The sequence below is a fragment of the Acomys russatus genome, chromosome 8 (genome assembly GCF_903995435.1).
Source record: "Acomys russatus chromosome 8, mAcoRus1.1, whole genome shotgun sequence".
In the NCBI taxonomy this organism is placed as follows: domain Eukaryota; kingdom Metazoa; phylum Chordata; class Mammalia; order Rodentia; family Muridae; genus Acomys; species Acomys russatus.
Genome location: NC_067144.1, coordinates 1583265 through 1601486, shown reverse-complemented (window position 1 = coordinate 1601486; position 18222 = coordinate 1583265). Strand labels below are relative to the sequence as shown.

The following is an 18222-nucleotide window of genomic DNA, read 5'->3' as shown; positions in this document are numbered from 1 at the left end:
AGTTTGATGAAAGAACACAAAGGTATACGAGTATTCTTTCCATATTAGTTTTTATAGTTAATGAAAATGAATAAAAATTACCATTTATTATGGCAGCACTGGGAGCCTCGAAACTTACCTCCAAATCTAAGTTACTGTCAACTGCTCTGAGTATTTAAAGGGATGACATAAACTATGTGAGACTTTTTTTTAAACTTAAAATGTTACTTATTTAACACACGTGAGTGAGGTGCAAGACAATGAAACAAACACGCCAGGATACATACAACATGGCAAGGACAGGATACATACAACATGGCAAGGCTGTAAAAACCGTTGAAGAAAAGAGCAAGGCTGGGAGGATGCCTGGCTCAACAGAAGCTGCGGTTACTGATTAACAATGCAAACCCAGTAATCTCCAAAGGACTTGACCAAGATATATTTATTTATTTTTCATTTCCAGTCTTTTAAAATAGATTTGTTTACAATCAGGCTGGTTTTAAAAGCACACAAAACATAAGTACAAACAAAGGGATTAATTCCAGCAGTGATGAAGGTGCCTGTGACAAAACTGAGCACCCCAGGTAATGGCCGACATCAAGGCTGGAATCCTTGTCCTGCAAAGCAAGAAAGGACGGCGGCGGCAGAGTGGACTTGTGGGTAACCTTAGCTTCTACTTGCTACTTAATTCATACAGTAAGGGGCCTTTACAGATAACCCACACCCTTTAATTATCACATAGAACTTTCTACTATGTAATAGGATTATAAGGCCACAACATTCCGTTGTGACAAACCCTTTAATGATGCCAATAATTTACTCATTCTTTTGAAGTGTAAAGTGTCTTAACAGAATTACAATTACAGGTGATTCCCTCCCAACAGATCATTTTTAAATTCACCGTTGCTAATAATTAAAATTATTTATACTATTTATATCGAACATTCAAAGAAATTTACCAACAAGTGCTACAATAGGCATAAGTATGACTCGATCCCTTAGGTATAATTCTAGGTCATGATATTAGTCTACTCTGTCTCACTAAGTAGGGAACACCACATTTACAGAACAAATAAACACAATAGTGCAGACACCCAAGGATCATGCTAGCTCCTCCGTTAGCGTCACAGCTCAGACATGATGCTCACTGTGTGAACAGAAGTCAGATCCAGTTCTTTAAAGATTTATTTATTTTATTTATTGCATATGAGTGCTTTATCTGCAGAAGAGGGTATCAGATTACATTATAGATGGTTGTGAGCCACCATGTGGTTGCTGGGAATTGAACTCAGGACCTCTGGAAGGGCAGGTGGCGCTCTTAACCACTGAGCCATCTCTCCAGTCCAGATCCAGTTCTTTATCAAAAGGTGCTGGTGGAGGTTGTCAGACGTCTTCCAATATAGATCCCCAACCCAATGGCCAGCAGATGACACAGTGACAGAGACGGAAGAAAACCTTCAGAAAGGCTGCTCAGAAAATGCCTCCTTCTTCATAACGCTTGTGCTTCTCATGCTGAGAGGAGCTGTGCACCTCGGTGTTTAAAAAGGAACTCCTTGCAGGGGGATATTTTCTGGTTGACTTGACCAATCCCATATCCAATCTGAGTTTTTCTTCAAGATACTTTCAACTTCTCTTCTTCTCTCACTATAATCTTCCTCAGACAGAGTGCTGTTTTTCTCTTCAAAGCTGTGGGTGTCTACTTCAGGTCTGCTGGTATCCAGTGGTGTCTGGGAACGAGGCCGCTGTCATCGCTGTCACAGGGAGAACTCTTGGAGCTACTTCATCCAGATTCATGCTGGGCATGCAGCAGTCATTCTTCTAAGTCACCATTATAACAGAGATGGAGGCTGGACTGCTGTTCCCATTCCCACTGCTGAAGTGCATTCTATCTACCCTGGAGCCCTGCAGGTTGTCCGCTGTCAGCGCCGCACCATCCAGCGGAAATAAGACACCGACAACCAGACTTCTTCTCTAGATCTTTACTCAGGATTTTGCTAAGCAGGAATGGCCCCGAAGAAGGGAAGGACAGAGCTTAAGTAACAACCAAGTACCAATCAGCTTTTGCCAGGTGCTAACTCCTCATAGGTCAAAGTCAGGGCAAGGCCGCTCGTCACAAGATCGTCCGTTACCCCTGCACAGCCCTTCGCCATATGAGGACTTGTTTATCCTGGAGAGCACTCGCCAGCGGGAAGGCGGAAGGCGGAAACTGGCGCCATGTCAGGGCGCGGTACTTCACAGCTCTCCACAGCTCCCCCTGTTTTAATTTATAAGAAATGAGCAAAGGGAAAGGAAGTCAGTCCGATCAAGGCTGGATCATATATTATGGCCCATCCGATCGAGGACCAATATGGGGTTAACACTCAATGCCATCCCACGTGCAATGGGTTGAGTCCCTGCGGAGTGCAATGGCCATTGAGCGTTTTGGGTGAAGCGTGCCTTCCGACGTGCAATGGCAACAAGGCTCAGTCGGGTGCAAAGGCCAAGCAAGGGAAGGGTAGAGGGAAGCTCATTATCTTAGGTTTCTTGATCAGGACTTAAAGGCTGCCAGCCAAGCCTGAGGGGACTGTCCGGCCTCTATGGCATAAAAGGCTTGTGCAATAAGGACACGGTCTCTATTACGGGATATGACCAAGCGTCGGAGGAACACAAGGCAGAGAAAGCTGACAATCAAAAGGGCCATAGTGAGGGCTCCGATGCCAGCCCATTCTTTAAGGTGGTGCATGGCCTGTTGAATCCAGGAAGCGAGGCCCTCTGCGGTGGAAATGTCCACTCGAGTGGAGTTCACAGTAACAATAGCAGTACGCAGCTCTGTCATCAACGAATCAAAGGTCCGGGACCAATTTCTTGTAAGATAGCTAGACAACTGTCGAGATAACTTTGCTGCTTTGGTGAAATTATGATATTGCACAGAAGTTATGCATAGCCCAGAAACTTCCATTCACAGCCCAGTTGAGCTAATTGCCACAGGGTATCATTCTGTTCTTGGATCAGGTCCACTCTCTGATTAAGGATCATGATACCCCCCTCTTAGATTACTGTTAATGCTGGACTGAGTATCCAAAGCCGTGGCTACAGCGGCTGACAGATTGTTCAGCGTTTGGGCAGTCTGGATTGAGGTGGTCAAAGAGACAGCTGCGGCTGTGGCTCCGACTGCTGCCAGGGAAGTGGCCGCAATTATGGCAGCGGTAATACCAAAATCACGCCTGGGGCGATACAAGGAGAGGGAGGAGGGAGCCTCTACAGGGACTGGAATCCTTTGCGGCAATCGAGTGACCACAGCTAAAGGGAAGCGAGCCCCGTCCCAACATTGACTATAATAGCAGGATTGATGGGAACAAGACAAGAAGGAGGAATTGTAAGAGGAGCCATTATACACAAGCCAAACAAAAGGTGGCCACAGGCATACAGGTGTGGGAGCAAAACTAATATTTTGTCCGTGTGCAACAATTTTGGTGACATTTTCAAAAGTCTCTCCTTCCAACTGAAAGATGCATTACCTGCCATGCCCCCTCCAAGCATCACAAATGGAGAAAGATCAGAGCAACTTCCATTGATGCCACAAAGTAACCAGACATCAAACGGTCGAGCTTGGTTAGGACTCTGCCAGGTAAAATTGTATCCCGCCCACGTAGCATTGTAAATGGCTGAAATGCGAGGGGAAAAGGTAAAAAAGGACTTTACGGCCCAACCAGCTCTATGGTTTTGGCACCCTGTCCAAGGGAAGAAGGTATCTTTTGTATCAATGCCTCTGCAAAAAGGGGGCCCACCGAGGCTGAGGTGGAATGGCGGCATTATCATCTTCCATACTAGGCCACCGTCCCCCTACCCAGGTGGCATTAGTACTATTGAAGTTAAAGGGTTTTCTATCAGACCAACCGCTGTCTGATGGCAAATTCTGATACAGCCAGGAGAAAGGGAAATATTAGAAACCTTGAAAAAGCAGAGGGTACCAATTAGAGGAATAAGCAACTTCTCATCAGTAATAGCTGTCTCCAAATCTCGGGGGAGGTAAGGGAGTTCCAGACTCTTATTGGTACTAAAAAATCTGGGAAAAACTTGTGCGTCATGACGCACTGGCATCGGTTTCGGGAACACCGACAGGATCCCCCATCTTGGTTCCGTCATCGCAGGATTCATCATCAGGAGGAGGAGCAGGAGGATCACTGGAGTTACACTTCTGTACCAGCCGTTCCGAGACCCAGATCGGTTCATTCTGGTTCTGTGGGAAAACACAAACAGATCCTCTTGCCCAGGCCAGCACAGGGTCAGGGCCAACCCATTCTCCTGTAAGGATATTCTTCCATTTTACTTGACCTTTAGAGGTTGGACTCCAATTTGTATGGCGCTCCGCCGCAGAGCGACCATCATTGTCTAGTGTCAAAAAATTTAGGGTAAATAGGGCAAGAGAGATACGATCCTTGGGGGTGCAGCCTGACCCAAGTCCCCCTTTTTGTTTTAAAAGACATTCCTTAAGGGTGCGGTGAGCTCTTTCTACTATACCTTGTCCCTGAGGATTATAGGGCAAGCCATGTTTTAAGGCCACTTGCATTTGGGCACAAAATGCATTGAAGGATGCAGCGTGTAACCTGGGCCATTATCTGTTTTTAACAGGTGGGGCTTTCCCCAGGTTGCCCATGCGTCTAGGCAATGGGTGATAACATTACGAGCTTTCTCACCAGAAAGGGGAGAGGCAAAGATTATACCAGAACAGGTATCCACAGAAACATGTACATATTTTAGTTTTCCAAATTCTGGAATATGAGTTACCTCCATTTGCCATATTTTTAGTGGTAGCAAACCTTTAGGATTCACTCCCACACTCATTGGGTGAAGGTGAATGCTGCAATCTGGACAGTGAGTAACAATATGTCGTGCGGTCTCTCTAGAGATGCCGAATTTAAGTTGTAAGGTTCTAGAATTAACATGGTACAAGGAATGAAAGCTTGGGCATTTCTATTGGGGGTCGAAAATAGCGATGACAGGATCAATTCTCTACGGGTAGCTATATCAACCTCATTATTGGCACGGCTCATCGGACCTGGTAGTCCTGAATGAGCCCGCATATGTTGAATGAAGAAGGGGCAAGTGCGACTCCAAATCAATGCTTGGAGCCTAGTCAGAAGGGGAAATATAGGGCTAGCGGCTTTGAATTTTCCTGCCTCTTCTAAATTAGTGACAAGGTTAACTACATACAGAGAGTCTGATACTAGGTTAAAAGGCATTTTACATTTATCAAAAACTTCTGAGACTATTTTTAACTCAATGATTTGAGGAGAAGCTGGAGGGAATTGAATGACGACCGGGGGAGCCTCATCTATTTTATAGGAACCGCATCCTGTCTTTGAACCATCGGTGTAAATGATTGCAGCACCAACCAATGGGGCACGTTTGGTTAATTTGGGGAACACTACAGGATGTGTTTGAAAGAATGGTATCAGAGGGTGTTGAGGATAGTGATTGTCAAGGTCTCCCCAGAAGGTGCATCTTAAAATTGCCCATTCATCTACAACTGCACACAAGGTTTGCACCTGATCTCTAGTATAGGGAATAATTAATGAGGATGGTTGTACACCAAAATGTTGAATGCAATGCTGTATTCCATCCATAGCCAAATTTGCAACAGCAGTAGGAAAATACTCGACGGTTTTCAGGATGGAAATTTTAGGGTGAACCCATTGTAGAGGCCCCTGTTGCCATAGGACAGCGGTGGGTTGCTGCTTGGTAGAAAAAATTATAAGGGAAATGTCCTGATCAGGTGAGTATCGTCGGAGACAGGCCTTAGCCAGCTCGCTCTCACCTTTGCCCAGTGCTTCTCGACCTTCTGGAGTCAAGTGCCTGGGGGAATCTAAAGCGGAGTCCCCACAGAGAATGTTATACAAGGGCTGTAGTTGGGAGTTGGGTATCTTTAGGTAGGGTCGCAACCAATTAATGTCCCCCAAAAGTTTTTGAAAATCATTTAGAGTTTGTAAATTATCTTTTCTAATCTCAATTTTTTGAGGGATGACCTCCAAAGGTCCAATCCTTGCACCAAGGTAAGAGACCAGATGATCCTGTTGGACCTTTTCCGGTGCAGCGTATAGCCTCCGGGCTCCCAAGCACTCAGTTAGCATAGAGAACGCTTCTTGTAGTACTCACTCATCCTTATGGGATAGGAGGATATCATCCATGTAATGTAAGCATTTCAATGTCGGAAACCGGTTTCTAACAGGCATAATGGCTTCGCCAACATATAATTGGCACATAGTAGGGCTATTGTCCATGCCTTGTGGGAGCACCACCCATTCGAACCTCTGGTCAGGTTGCTCTTGATTAATGGCTGGCAGAGTAAATGCAAAGCATTCTGTATCTTGTCGATGCAGAGGGATAGAGAAAAAGCAGTCTTTAATGTCTATAATTATAATAGGCCATTCCTTGGGTATGGCTGACAACAGGGGAAGGCCACGCTGGATCGGCCCCATGACCTGCATTTGTTTGTTAATAGCCCGCAGGTCATGTAACAGTCGCCATTTTCCAGATTTCTTTTTTATTACAAATATAGGTGTATTCCATGGAGAAACAGACGGCTTTATATGACCCAATTTTAACTGTTCTGAGACTAAGTCTTTAGCAGCCTCCAATTTTTCTGAGGACAGAGGCCACTGAGGAACCCACACTGGGTCCTCAGTTTTCCAAGTAATGGGTATACCATCCTCAGCGGCCCCTAGGAAAGACCCAGACCCTGTCGGGAGGACCTGGGATGTGGCTGTAGGGGGCTCCTTCTGCCTTGTAGTGTCTTTCCAAGGCCTGTGGAAGGATGCCATCCCATGTCTGTCATCATCTTTTTGGATTGGGCTGAATAATGACCTTCATTAGTTAGTTTGAGGTCCAGTTCCTTTAAAAGATCCCTACCCCATAGACTAACAGGCAGTTCCAGAACATAAGGTTGGATAGTCCCTTTATGTCCCTCATTGTCTTGCCAGGGCAACTCTCTAGCGCTCATGTCTGGTGAACGCACATATCCCAGACCTTGAAGGGTCTGGGATGAAGCCTGCAAGGGCCAATCTCCAGGCCAATCTTTACGAGCTATGATACTACGATCGGCGCCTGTATCTAACAGACCGAGTATGCCTTTTCCATTGATCTTTAACTCTAACAGTGGCCTTTTGTCCATGTCTAATGACAAATACATGGCTTGCCCTCCAGAGGAGCCAAAACCTTGGTCTCCTCTATTAGCTTTCTTGGAAACAAACTGACCATGTAGGCTTGGTAACAAAACTAGTTGAGCGATGCGATCGCCCGGAGAGATGGAAACTATGCCTCTTGGGGAGGAAACAAGGATCTTAACTTCCCCAGTATAATCACTGTCAATGACCCCAGGGTGAACTATCAAACCTCTGAGTGTGGACGAAGAGCGGCCTATTAAAAGGCCCATGGAATTCTCTGGTAGTGGGCCTCTAAAGTCAGTGCCCACTGGCTGCACCCCCATTTGTGGAGTTAATACGAGTCGGGTGGTGCAGCAGAGGTCCAATGCTGCAGACCCCGCCGTGGCTCTCCTGGGTGGTTTGGAGGCCTGAAATTGGGCATAGGGGTTTGCTGGCTGTTCTCCATGACCCCATACATTTGTGGGCCCTGGAGTCGAGGGCCCCTCTGTCCATTTTTTGGCCGGGCGTCACCAGACCCTGGAGTTAGGGGTTGACCGTTAATGTCCTTGACCGATCTGCACTCATTAGCCCAATGGTTCCCCTTTTCGCACCTAGGACATAGCCCCGGTCCTGTACGGGGCTCCCTTTTCTGACCTTTCTCTGGACATTGGCGTTTCAAATGGCCAGGCTTTCTGCACCGAAAGCATGCTCCTGGCGTACTACCTTTTCCTCTAGTCATCTGCATCACTGCTGCGGCAAGGCCGGCATTAGTAAGGGGACCTCCCAGCTCTCTACAGGCCTTTAACCAGGCCTGTAATCCTTTAGCTTTCCAAGGGGTAATTGCAGTATGACATTCTTTAGTGCACTGCTCAAAGATAAGCTGCTCTACCAGAGGCATGGCAGTGTCTGGATCGCCAAAAATTCTGCCCGCAGCCTCCATCATTCTTGCGACAAAATCAGAAAATGGTTCTGAGGTGCCTTGTATGATTTTTGTTAAGTTCCCCCGGACCTCGCCACGGTTGGGCAGGGACTTCCAGGCCTTAATGGCCAAAGTGTTAATTTGTGCATAAACCTCTGGAGGATAACCTGTTTGAGCATTAGCAAATCTCCCTTGACCCATAAGCATATCCATATCCCAAGCTGCATCCCCAGCCCTTTGATTTTGTGCAGCTTGCTGTTGAGCTAGATCCTGATAAAAAGATTTAAAATCCAAGTATTGGCCCATGGACATGCAGGCTTTTACCGTGCTGAACCAATCAACAGGGGTCATGGCCTTATTGGCAAGGCGCTCCAGCTGAGCATGTGTGAAGGAGGCCTGAAGGCCATAAGTTTGGACGGATTCAGCCAGACTCTTGAGCTCCTTAAAATCTAATGGTTCATGGTAACGCTGATTATTGGCGTCCACAAAAATGGGAAAAGCAGCAGTAGCCTGTTTCCATACTTCTGGGCACAAAGAATGTGATGGCTGTAGCGGTGATGTGTCCGCATAAGGCAGAGGCGCGGACAGAGAGACGCGCCAAGATGGCGAGTCCTCGCTCTTGGGTGCGGCTACTTCTGCTCTCCACAGTCCGCGACATGGCAGCTCTGCAAGTGAGCTGGAGCCCAGCTGCCACAGGCCTCTGCAGTGGTCACTGTGCCCGCTCTGCATCCTATGTGACAGTTTTACATAAAAAACTCATACCTTTTGATGTGCTATTTAAAAACATTTCCTCTACCCACACATGCAATGAAGAACATTTGTCTATTAAAAGAAAGAGCTACAATTAGGAAGGGAAGAGAAAAGCAGGTTTCTGAGCTGAATACATTAGCGTATGCCTGCAATCCCAGCACTGGCCAAGCTGAAGCACAAGACTAGCAAGCAGCAAAGTTAGCCTAAGTCTCAAAACAAAACAACAGCAACAAAGACCAAGGTAAAATACAAATAAATGCATTAGATTCATATATTACGGGAGATTAAAAGAAGCCGGGAGGAACGGGAAGATACAAGTGAGGGGATAACAACTGGGATGTAATCTGAATAACCTATTGAAAAAATTAAAATTAAAAACTGAAAAAGACGAAGAGGAGGAGGAGAAGGAGGAAACCAAACAGTGAACAATGTCCATTTGAGTAGTGATTTGGTGTTTTAGGCTGCAAATATCACAGAAGAAATCAAGGGATGGACATGTCATCTGGAGTGTGAACTTGCCGTCTGCACATTTTCAAGTCAGTAAGGGCTTTTGGTACAGACCTCACCATTTGCATCATCATAATGCAGATGTCGTTAGGAAGTCAGCGTTTATGACCGACTGTGGGCTTTGCTGTCTCATGAGCCATATAGGTGCACAGCTGGTGCCAATGCACATCTACACAATACCTAATGTATCAACCTCCAGCTTCCCTCCCTCATACAGAAAGCATAAGTGAGGGCTGGCAAGATGGCTCGGCGGGTAATGGTACTTGCTGCCAAGCTTAATGACCTAAGTTTGATCCCTGGGACTCGTACGGTAGAGGAAGAGAATCAACTCCCACAAACTGATCTCTCATCTCCACTTGTGTGCCATGATGCATGTGTGCAGGCACAAACATACAACAAGTGAATATGAAAAAAAGAGCATAAGTGAAATTCATGGCAAGAGTCCTCTAACCTTATGTTTTCTTTTGGTAGAATTGGGGAAAAGACTAGCAAGACAGGAATAAAAACCAGCATTATGCAAAAATCTAAATAGTAAATTATAATCATAATAACAACTACAATAACTTTCTCCTCATTCTGTCTGTTAGAGGTGTCAGCACAGTGTTGAGTTTCATATACATTATCTACTTTATAGCTTAAGGGAAGTACTCTTTATAAAAAAAAAAAAAACAGTTGCATAAAAACAAAAAGTGGGGCAGACATTGTCTGAGTGCTCAGTTGGAGGTTAGGCCAAATTTAGGCATCTTAGGACAGGACTTGTGTGGGTGGAATGGTGTGATATGCCTCTGCCAGAAGCACAAAGGGGACCAAGACTCAGTAGACTAAATTGGGCATAAAGAAAATGTAGGCTAGTGTTCATGGTACTGCAAGGCATTCTACATGCTACAAAAGAAAAAAAAAAAAAAAAAACTAAAGACCAACCCTTGCTCAGCCATTATCAGAGAAGTTTCCTCTTGCGGTAGATGGCAATTTAAGAAAGAGCCACAACTGGGCACTGTGCAAGAGGCCTCCCTCAGGGCTCAGGGAGCTATGTGGAGAGGAAGCAGAGGTGATGGACGACTCCAAGGAAAGTGTGTTGTACACATAAACTAACAGAGACTATGGTAGCATTCAAAAGGCCTGAACATGCTTAAACCAAATAGAGTCCCAGCCTTGAGAGGGGGAAGTGCACCCTATAGGATCCCATCCTAATGACAAATCAACACAATCTTTAATAATGAATTGGTTATTAAAGAAATCAAGAAGTAAAAATTTAAAAGTCCAGGAATTGAATAAAAACACAATACACATACATTGTATGGTGGTTCGAATGAGAGCTCATATATTGGAATGCTTGGTTTCCCACTGTTTGGGAAGGATTGGGGGGGCTTGTTTGAGAAGGTGTGTCAAGGATAAGGATGCAAGCTCTCAGCTACTGCCCCAGTGTCATGCCCACCTGCCTGCCTGCCTGCCTGCCCGCCTGCCTGCCTGCCCTCCTGCCCGACCGCCTAACTGCCTACCTGCCAGCCCGCCCGCCTGCTGTCAAGGTCTCTGCCATGATGGTAATGAACTCACTCTCTGAAAATGTTAGTCCCCAATAAGCTCTTCCTTCTGTAAGTCACTTTGGTCATGGTGTTTTGTCACAGCAATAGAAAAGTAACTAAGAGGAAAGTCGGTACCAAGAAACAGGCTATTGCTGTGACGGGTCTGACCATGCTGTTATACAGAAGAATGGGAAAGATTTGAGGATTGTGGACTAAGAAGGAAGCTGAACTATAAGTGGGCTTAATGGGCCCCCTGGTGGGAGCTTGGAAGACAATAGAGCTGAGGGAAATGTGGACAAGCTCTAGAAGCTTCAGAGGAGGAAAGTATTACAAACGGACCAGAGACCATTCTTGTGATATCTTAGGAAATAATGTGGCTGCCTTTTACCCTGCCCTAAGAATCCACCTGAGACTAAGTTGACAATGTTTGGACTAATTTTATTGGTTGAGGATAATTGCAAACCAGGCTACTACTGGCCACCTTGCATGGCTGTTAGAGATCACGTTTATGCAGGGCTACAATGAAAGGACCAAGAGGACCTCACTTTCTTTTCTTCCACCAAATACATTCTCCCAGCCTCATTCCCAGCTCCGTAGCTGACCACTTCCTCATCCCCCTGAGGCAGACACCAGTCTCTCAGGCACTCCCTGGGACCTACCAGCAGCCAGGCAATCTTCACTTTCACCCCTTCCCTCCAAATGCAACCCCTTAGCCTTACCCCCACCTGCTGTGGCCTCTTTTCCCCCTACTCCCTGGAGACTCTTCAGATCCTGGAGGCAAACACTGCTTTCTTGCCTCCTGTGGACCTCCTCATCCCTACTCACATCTAGCCCATGCACACCCCTAAGTGTCAACTCCCAATACCTAGAAACACACTCAACACGCAGCCTCCAGTGGCCACACCTATCGGGATCCCAGCAGCACTCCCTATCAGGCACCTCCTAGCCACCACATCCTCCTAAGAACAAGAGAGGACAACAGAAACCAAAGAGCAAAACACCCATCCAACAAAGACTAGCCTAGGTACCACCACCGAGAAGCACAATCTTCCCAAACACAGATGCCTAGACTCCAGTATGAACACACAGTCCATAAGAGAGAAGACAGTTACCATCCACTGGAGGCCAGCAACCCTGCTGCAAGACGCTCCAAAAAATTCAGTACCACTGAAGCACAAAACCAAGACATCAAAGCAGACTCTACGCTTATGTTAGATGTCCTTAAAGCCATCAGGTCTGACCAGCATAGATTGAAGCTGGGTATCACCAACAAAAAAAGATTACAAACTCAGAAATCAAGACATTAAAAGCTTTTAAAAATTGAATGAAAATAAATGCATAACATATCCAAACTTATGAGACACAGTGAGAGCAATTCTAAGAGGCAGGTTCACAGCACTAAGTGCCTAAATAAAAATAAATAAATACTGGAGAGATTTCACTTTAGTAACTGAACAAAAAACCTGCAAGTTCTAGAAGAAAAAAAGAAATAATATATAAAAGGAGTAGAAGGCAAGAAATACTCAAACTCAGAGTGGCTGCAATCAATAAAATGAAAAAAATATAAAGGGTGTATGAAACAAAGAGTTAGTTCTTTGAGAAAATCAATTAAGATTTACAAACCTTACAAACTAAAAGGAAGAGAAAAAAGGCCCAAATTAATAAAATTAGAGACACAAATCAGGGAGTAAGTCCAGGGAATCAAAAGGACTCACTTTAAAAACCTGCACTCTCAATAGGAAAGTAAAAAAGAAACAGTTTTCTTCATATATACCATTTACCAAAGTTAAATCAAGATCAAATAGGCAATTTAAGCAGATCTAAACCTCCTAGAGAAATTGAAGCAGTAATTAAAAGTTTCCCAATAAAACAAACAAATAAACAAACCAAAACCCACCAGGGCTGGATGGTTTTAGTGAAGAATTTTACCAGACTTTCAAAGAAGAATTAAAGTCAATATTCCTGAAATTATTCTACAAAATACAAAGAATTTTACAAAATTCTCCCAAAGGGACATAGCCCAATTCATTTTATGAGTCCACAGTTACCCTGATTCCTTAACCACACAAAGACTTGAAAAAGAAAGAGAATCACAAACCAATTTTCCTTATGAACATAGGCGAAAAAATTCTCAATAGAATACTTGCAAACAAAATCCAAGAACACATAAAAACATCATAAATTGACACACATCATAAACTCAAATCCACAATATAAACAAACTGAAAGAAAAAAAACCCACATGATCATTTCATTAGGTACAGAAAAGGTGTCTAAGAAAAAAACTGAACAGTCCTTCATGATAGAACCCCTGTACAGATTACAGATTCAAGGGACATATCTACACACAACAAAGGTAATTTATAACAAGCCCATAGCCTACAGCAACCTAAATTCCCACTAAAAGTAGGAATAAGACAAGGTTGTGCACTCTTTCCACACCTTGTCAATATAGCACTTGAAATCTAGCTAGAGCAATAAGACAACTGAATAAAGATGTCAAAGTATCTGTATTGGCAGATCATATCATAGTGTACATCAGTGACCTGAAATATTCCACTGGAAAACTCTTACATCTGATAAAACACTTTCAGAAAAGTAGGTATATGCAAAATTAACACATAAAAATCAGTAGCCCTCCTATTAAAAAAAAAAAAAAACTTACTGAGAAAGAAATAGAGGAACAATACCCTTCACAATAGCCTCAAAAGATACATAGTATCTTGGAGGTAACTCTAAGCAAGCAAGAGAAAGTATGATAAATACTTTAAGACACTGTAGGAAGAAAGTAAAAAAGATCTTCCATGCTCATGGATCAGTAGAATTAACACAGTAAAAATGATCACCCTATCAAAAACAATGCACAGATTCACTGAAATCCCCATGGAAATTCCAACACAAATCTTTACGAAGTTTAAAAGGACAATTTTCATATAAAACACAAAGGCCCAGGACAGCTGAAACAATCCTGAATGACAGAAGTGCTGGAGGTATCAGCACACCCAATCTCAATAAAAAGGTACAGTAATAAAAACAGCAATGGTATTGGCAAAGAAACAGTCACATTGATGATCTCAATGAAATGAAGATACAGAAATAAGTTCACACTTATGAACACCCTATTTTTGATAAAGGAGCCAGAAATACACCCTAGAAAAAAATATACCACCTTAAAAAGCTAGGGCTGGTCAAACTGGATGGCCTCATGCAGAAGAGTCTATGCATCAAAAACTTTAACATAAGACCAGATACACTGAACCTGACAGAACAGAAAGTAAAGAACAGTCTTGAATGCATTGGTGCAGAAAAAGACTTTCTGAACAGATCACCAATAGCACAGGCCCTAAGAATAACAGTTAACAAACGGGGACTCGTGGAATTGAAAATCTTCTGCAAGGCAAAGGACACTATCATTTGAATGGATGTTTAATTAGGTTACTGTTTTCCCCTCGGCTATTGTAAAGTTTGTATATCCTGGGTATTAGCCCTCTAGTCAATGTGTAGTTAGTACAAAGTTCCTCTTCTAGATGTCTGTCAATGGATGAATGGACTTTATAAAAATTAGGTATAGTTATATTTATGCATTTAAAAAACAACATCATGAAAATTGCAGGTAAATGTGTGGAGCTTAAAAAAAAAAAAAGGAAGGGGCGGGGTCACGCTGGAGAGATGGCTCAGAGGTTAAGAGCACTGACTGCTCTTCCAAAAGTTTAATACCCAGAAACCACATGGTGGCTCACATCCATCTATACTATGATCTGGTTCTCTCTTCTGCCATGCAGGTGCCCATGCAGGCAGGGCACTGTATGCATAATGAACAAATAAATAAATCTTTTAAAAAAAACTCTTAAATGAGGTACTCAGACACAGAAAGATATATGGTATATATCTACTTATATGTGGGTGTTGGCTGCTAATTCTTCGACAAGCAGGCTACAGTCTCTATAGCCACAGAGGTTAGATAAAGAGTAAGAGACTTGGGGGAAGGGATGGACTCCTCTAGGGGAAACTGAATGGGTGAAATGGGGGTGGTACTGGAAAGGAGAAATCACATGGGGAATAGGAGGGAAAAGAAGAGGAGGAAGGAATATGGGGAGGAACAGCTAAAATAAGGGCCATTTGAAGGAGTGTAGGAAAAGCTAATACAGTAGACACTTCTAAATCTATGCACACCGATAAAGCCATTCTGAATGAAACTGTCAAACAACAGGGAGACGGAGCTCCAACCGGATCATCTGTCATCACCACATGAAGCATCCAGGGCCAGGAATGAATTACATATCATTGCATCTGTCTTAGTTAGGGTAACTGTTGCTGTGACGAAACCTCGTGACCAAAAGCACCTTAGGAAGAGTTTATTTCACTCACAGTTCCATAGAGCAGATCATCATCAGAAGCAGTGAAGACAGGAACTCAAGCAGGACAGGAACCTGGAGGCAGGAACTGATGCAGAGGCCATGGAGGTGTGCTGCTTACTGCCTGCCTTCCTGTGGTTTGCTCAGCCTGGTTTCTTATAGAACCCAGGACCACCAGCCCAGGGGTAGCCCACAATGGGCTGGGCCCTCCCTACCAATCACTAATTAAGAAAATGCCTTACAGCCTTACCTACGACCTGATCATATGGAGGCATTTTTTTTTTCAACTGAGGTTCCCTCCTCTCAATGACTAGCTTGTATCAAGTTAACATAAAACTATACAGCACAGTGTTGTTGGCCAAAGGGGTGCCATGGGACTCCTCAAACAACCCAGGCTATTGCATGTTTGTTGCCTTCCACAAATTAACAGTAAGGCCCTCTTGCTACAGATGATACCTACATCATTCACTAAATGCAGAGAAACCAAGCACCTAGAACCTTCACCTCTACTGAGTCCTCTTTATGATACTGGAAGGTGCTGTGCACACTACCAGAGGAGAGAAGCAAACACCAGCCCAGCGGCAGACTCTGAGATTTACAACATAGGCTGGTACAATAGTGGGACAGAGCTTGTGGGAGTAACCAAGCAAGATCTGATTTGCTTTAAGGCCCACTCCATGAGATGGACTCCATACTCAAAACGGCTTGTGTGGTCAGGAACCTGGGATTAGATAGGCCAGGGACCTAGTGGAAAATCAACTACTACTACTCTGCTAAAGGGCTGGAACGGTAAAATGGGTGCTGATAGAATTCTGCTATATTCGTAGGTCAGTGCACCTCAAGCTCTCCTTGCACTCACCGTGCAGGCAAGAATTAGCTTGAATTTCTGATCCTCTTGTTCTCCCCAACCCCGAGGGCTAGGATTATGGGCGTGCGTCAGCACTCCTGCTTTGTGCAGTGGTGGGCTGTGTGCCCTAGGAAAAACTGTTTCAGTGCTCGGTGAGGTTTTTAACTGTGCGCTAAGGACTAGTTTTGGTATGCGGGGCCAACACACCACTGGCAGTTTGCTGGACTTACCAGGGGCTTGGAAGAGACTCACCCTTTTCCGGGCTTCTGATTTCTGGAAGCTCTCATGCTGTATGAAAGTGGCTGCAGCAGAGATCCTGGACAGTGGCACGCGGTCTGCGTCAAGCATATTCACGGCTCGCTCCAAGGTCATCTCCACGTCTGCATTCCTAGACAGTCACAGAGGTGGTGAGAACGCAGACCATGCCCTGCCGACTGCCCAGAAGTGACTGAGCTAGTGTTAGGGAGACCTACAACGTCTGCACTCTAGAAACATCAGCACTGGAAATCAGATGGCACCAGGAGTTACTGGGCAGAATTTCTCTAATTCTCATTAGACTGGTCTCTGAGGATATTGTAGAGGACAGTTAACGATGTGCTTAAAAAAAAAAGAAAGAAAAAAGAAAGAAACGCGACTCTGTAAGCTAAGTAAGTATACTATAATATTATAATTATATAAACCCTCACCTAAAAACACCCAACACAGTCATTTAAATACAAAGAAAATGTGTTCATAGAAATTAAAAATCATCACTACTCTGGGAATTTCACAACTATAATAGAAACATCTTCCCTAAAAAAGAAAACAAATAAAATAATCATTTTAGATTTTTCTCAGAGTTGCTCAGAATCTGCTATTTCACCTGAAAAATACAACAGCAACCAATTTGGTCAAATATGCCATGCTGGTGGCTTAAATGCCTCTGTGGACACGTAACCCCATTCTGCCACCCTCGGCCTTGCCACTGTAGTGGAGTTCACCTCACGCTTAGGGGACAGTTTATCCTTCATTCTTTCCTGGGATGATGGAGTCATAGGTAGTTGGTACAGAGAGGACATTACTCGTGAAATGATACCCCAACTCATTCACAGAGCAACTCTTTCCTTTTTTATTTCTGCTGGGAAGGTGGCTAGGTGTAGACAGTCGATACAGACATGGTTACACTAATTCATCCAAGTAATACAAGTGCCAAAGACATATTGGGAAGTTGTTCTCTAATACCTGCTACAAGTTCAGTGTGGAGATCGTCTACAAAAACAACCAGTTACTGTAAGCACGTGTGCAGCGAGTGTATGGAGCCCTGTGAGTGGTGTCCTTGTGTGGTGGCGGGTGTGGAACAGCAAAGGGCCTAAGAAGCAATGTAACGTATCTTCTGTAATACGTTTTCATACACAGAATTTCAGAATATGCCATCTCAAAACATGAAGTTTTAGCTACTGTTTACATTGAGCTGAAAGACGTGTCATGGGTATAAAAGTATTTAAAGAAAAGCAGAACACTGCTGGCCTTTATGCTAAGAACTATATAATAATCTCACATTTGAAAACATACTTCCGGATACCATTATAATTGGTTAAAAAGAGAAGGCACATGGGCTACAAATAACACTTTTGTTGTTGTTGGTTTTCGAGACAGGGTCTCTCTACGTAGGCTTGGCTGTCTTGGAACTCACTCTGTAGACCAGGCTAGCCTTGAACTCACAGAGATCCACTTGCCGCTGCCTCCTGAGTACTGGGATTAAAGGTGTGCACCACCACACCCAGCTAAGATAACACTTCTTGAAGCCTACACAAGTGCAACTTGATACACGGAGGTGGGAAGACAGGTGAGAGGCCAGAAAGAACAGCTGTTCCCTGGCTCCCGTTTTCTAAACTAGAACTCGGAAGGTGAGCCTTTCCAACAACTTCAGTTATGACTCTCAGTGCAGATCAGCTGAGGTGAGAGCTTGGTAGTAGTGTGCCTCCTTACCACACACACACACACACACATGCACGTAATACACACACACACAATATGTGCACACACATACCACACACACATCACACATACAGACAATTATATACACACACGTATGCACACATACATTCACACCACACACACAATTATATACACACACACACCACACACAGACACACACACTACACAGACACACACACACACACCATACAGATACACACACCACATAGATACACACACCACGCAGACACATACCAAATAAGAA

At 44.2% G+C, this 18222-nt stretch overlaps 1 protein-coding gene across 1 annotated transcript in view; it reads right to left on the bottom strand.

Annotated features, from left to right (window-relative positions):
• Positions 1 to 18222, bottom strand: part of Pkp2 (plakophilin 2) — a 65655-nt gene that overhangs the window by 33867 nt on the left and 13566 nt on the right. The window contains exon 4 of the mRNA XM_051150593.1: positions 16254 to 16389. Within this exon, the coding sequence (XP_051006550.1) occupies positions 16254 to 16389 (136 nt within the window). The remainder of the gene's footprint in view (positions 1 to 16253; positions 16390 to 18222) is intronic.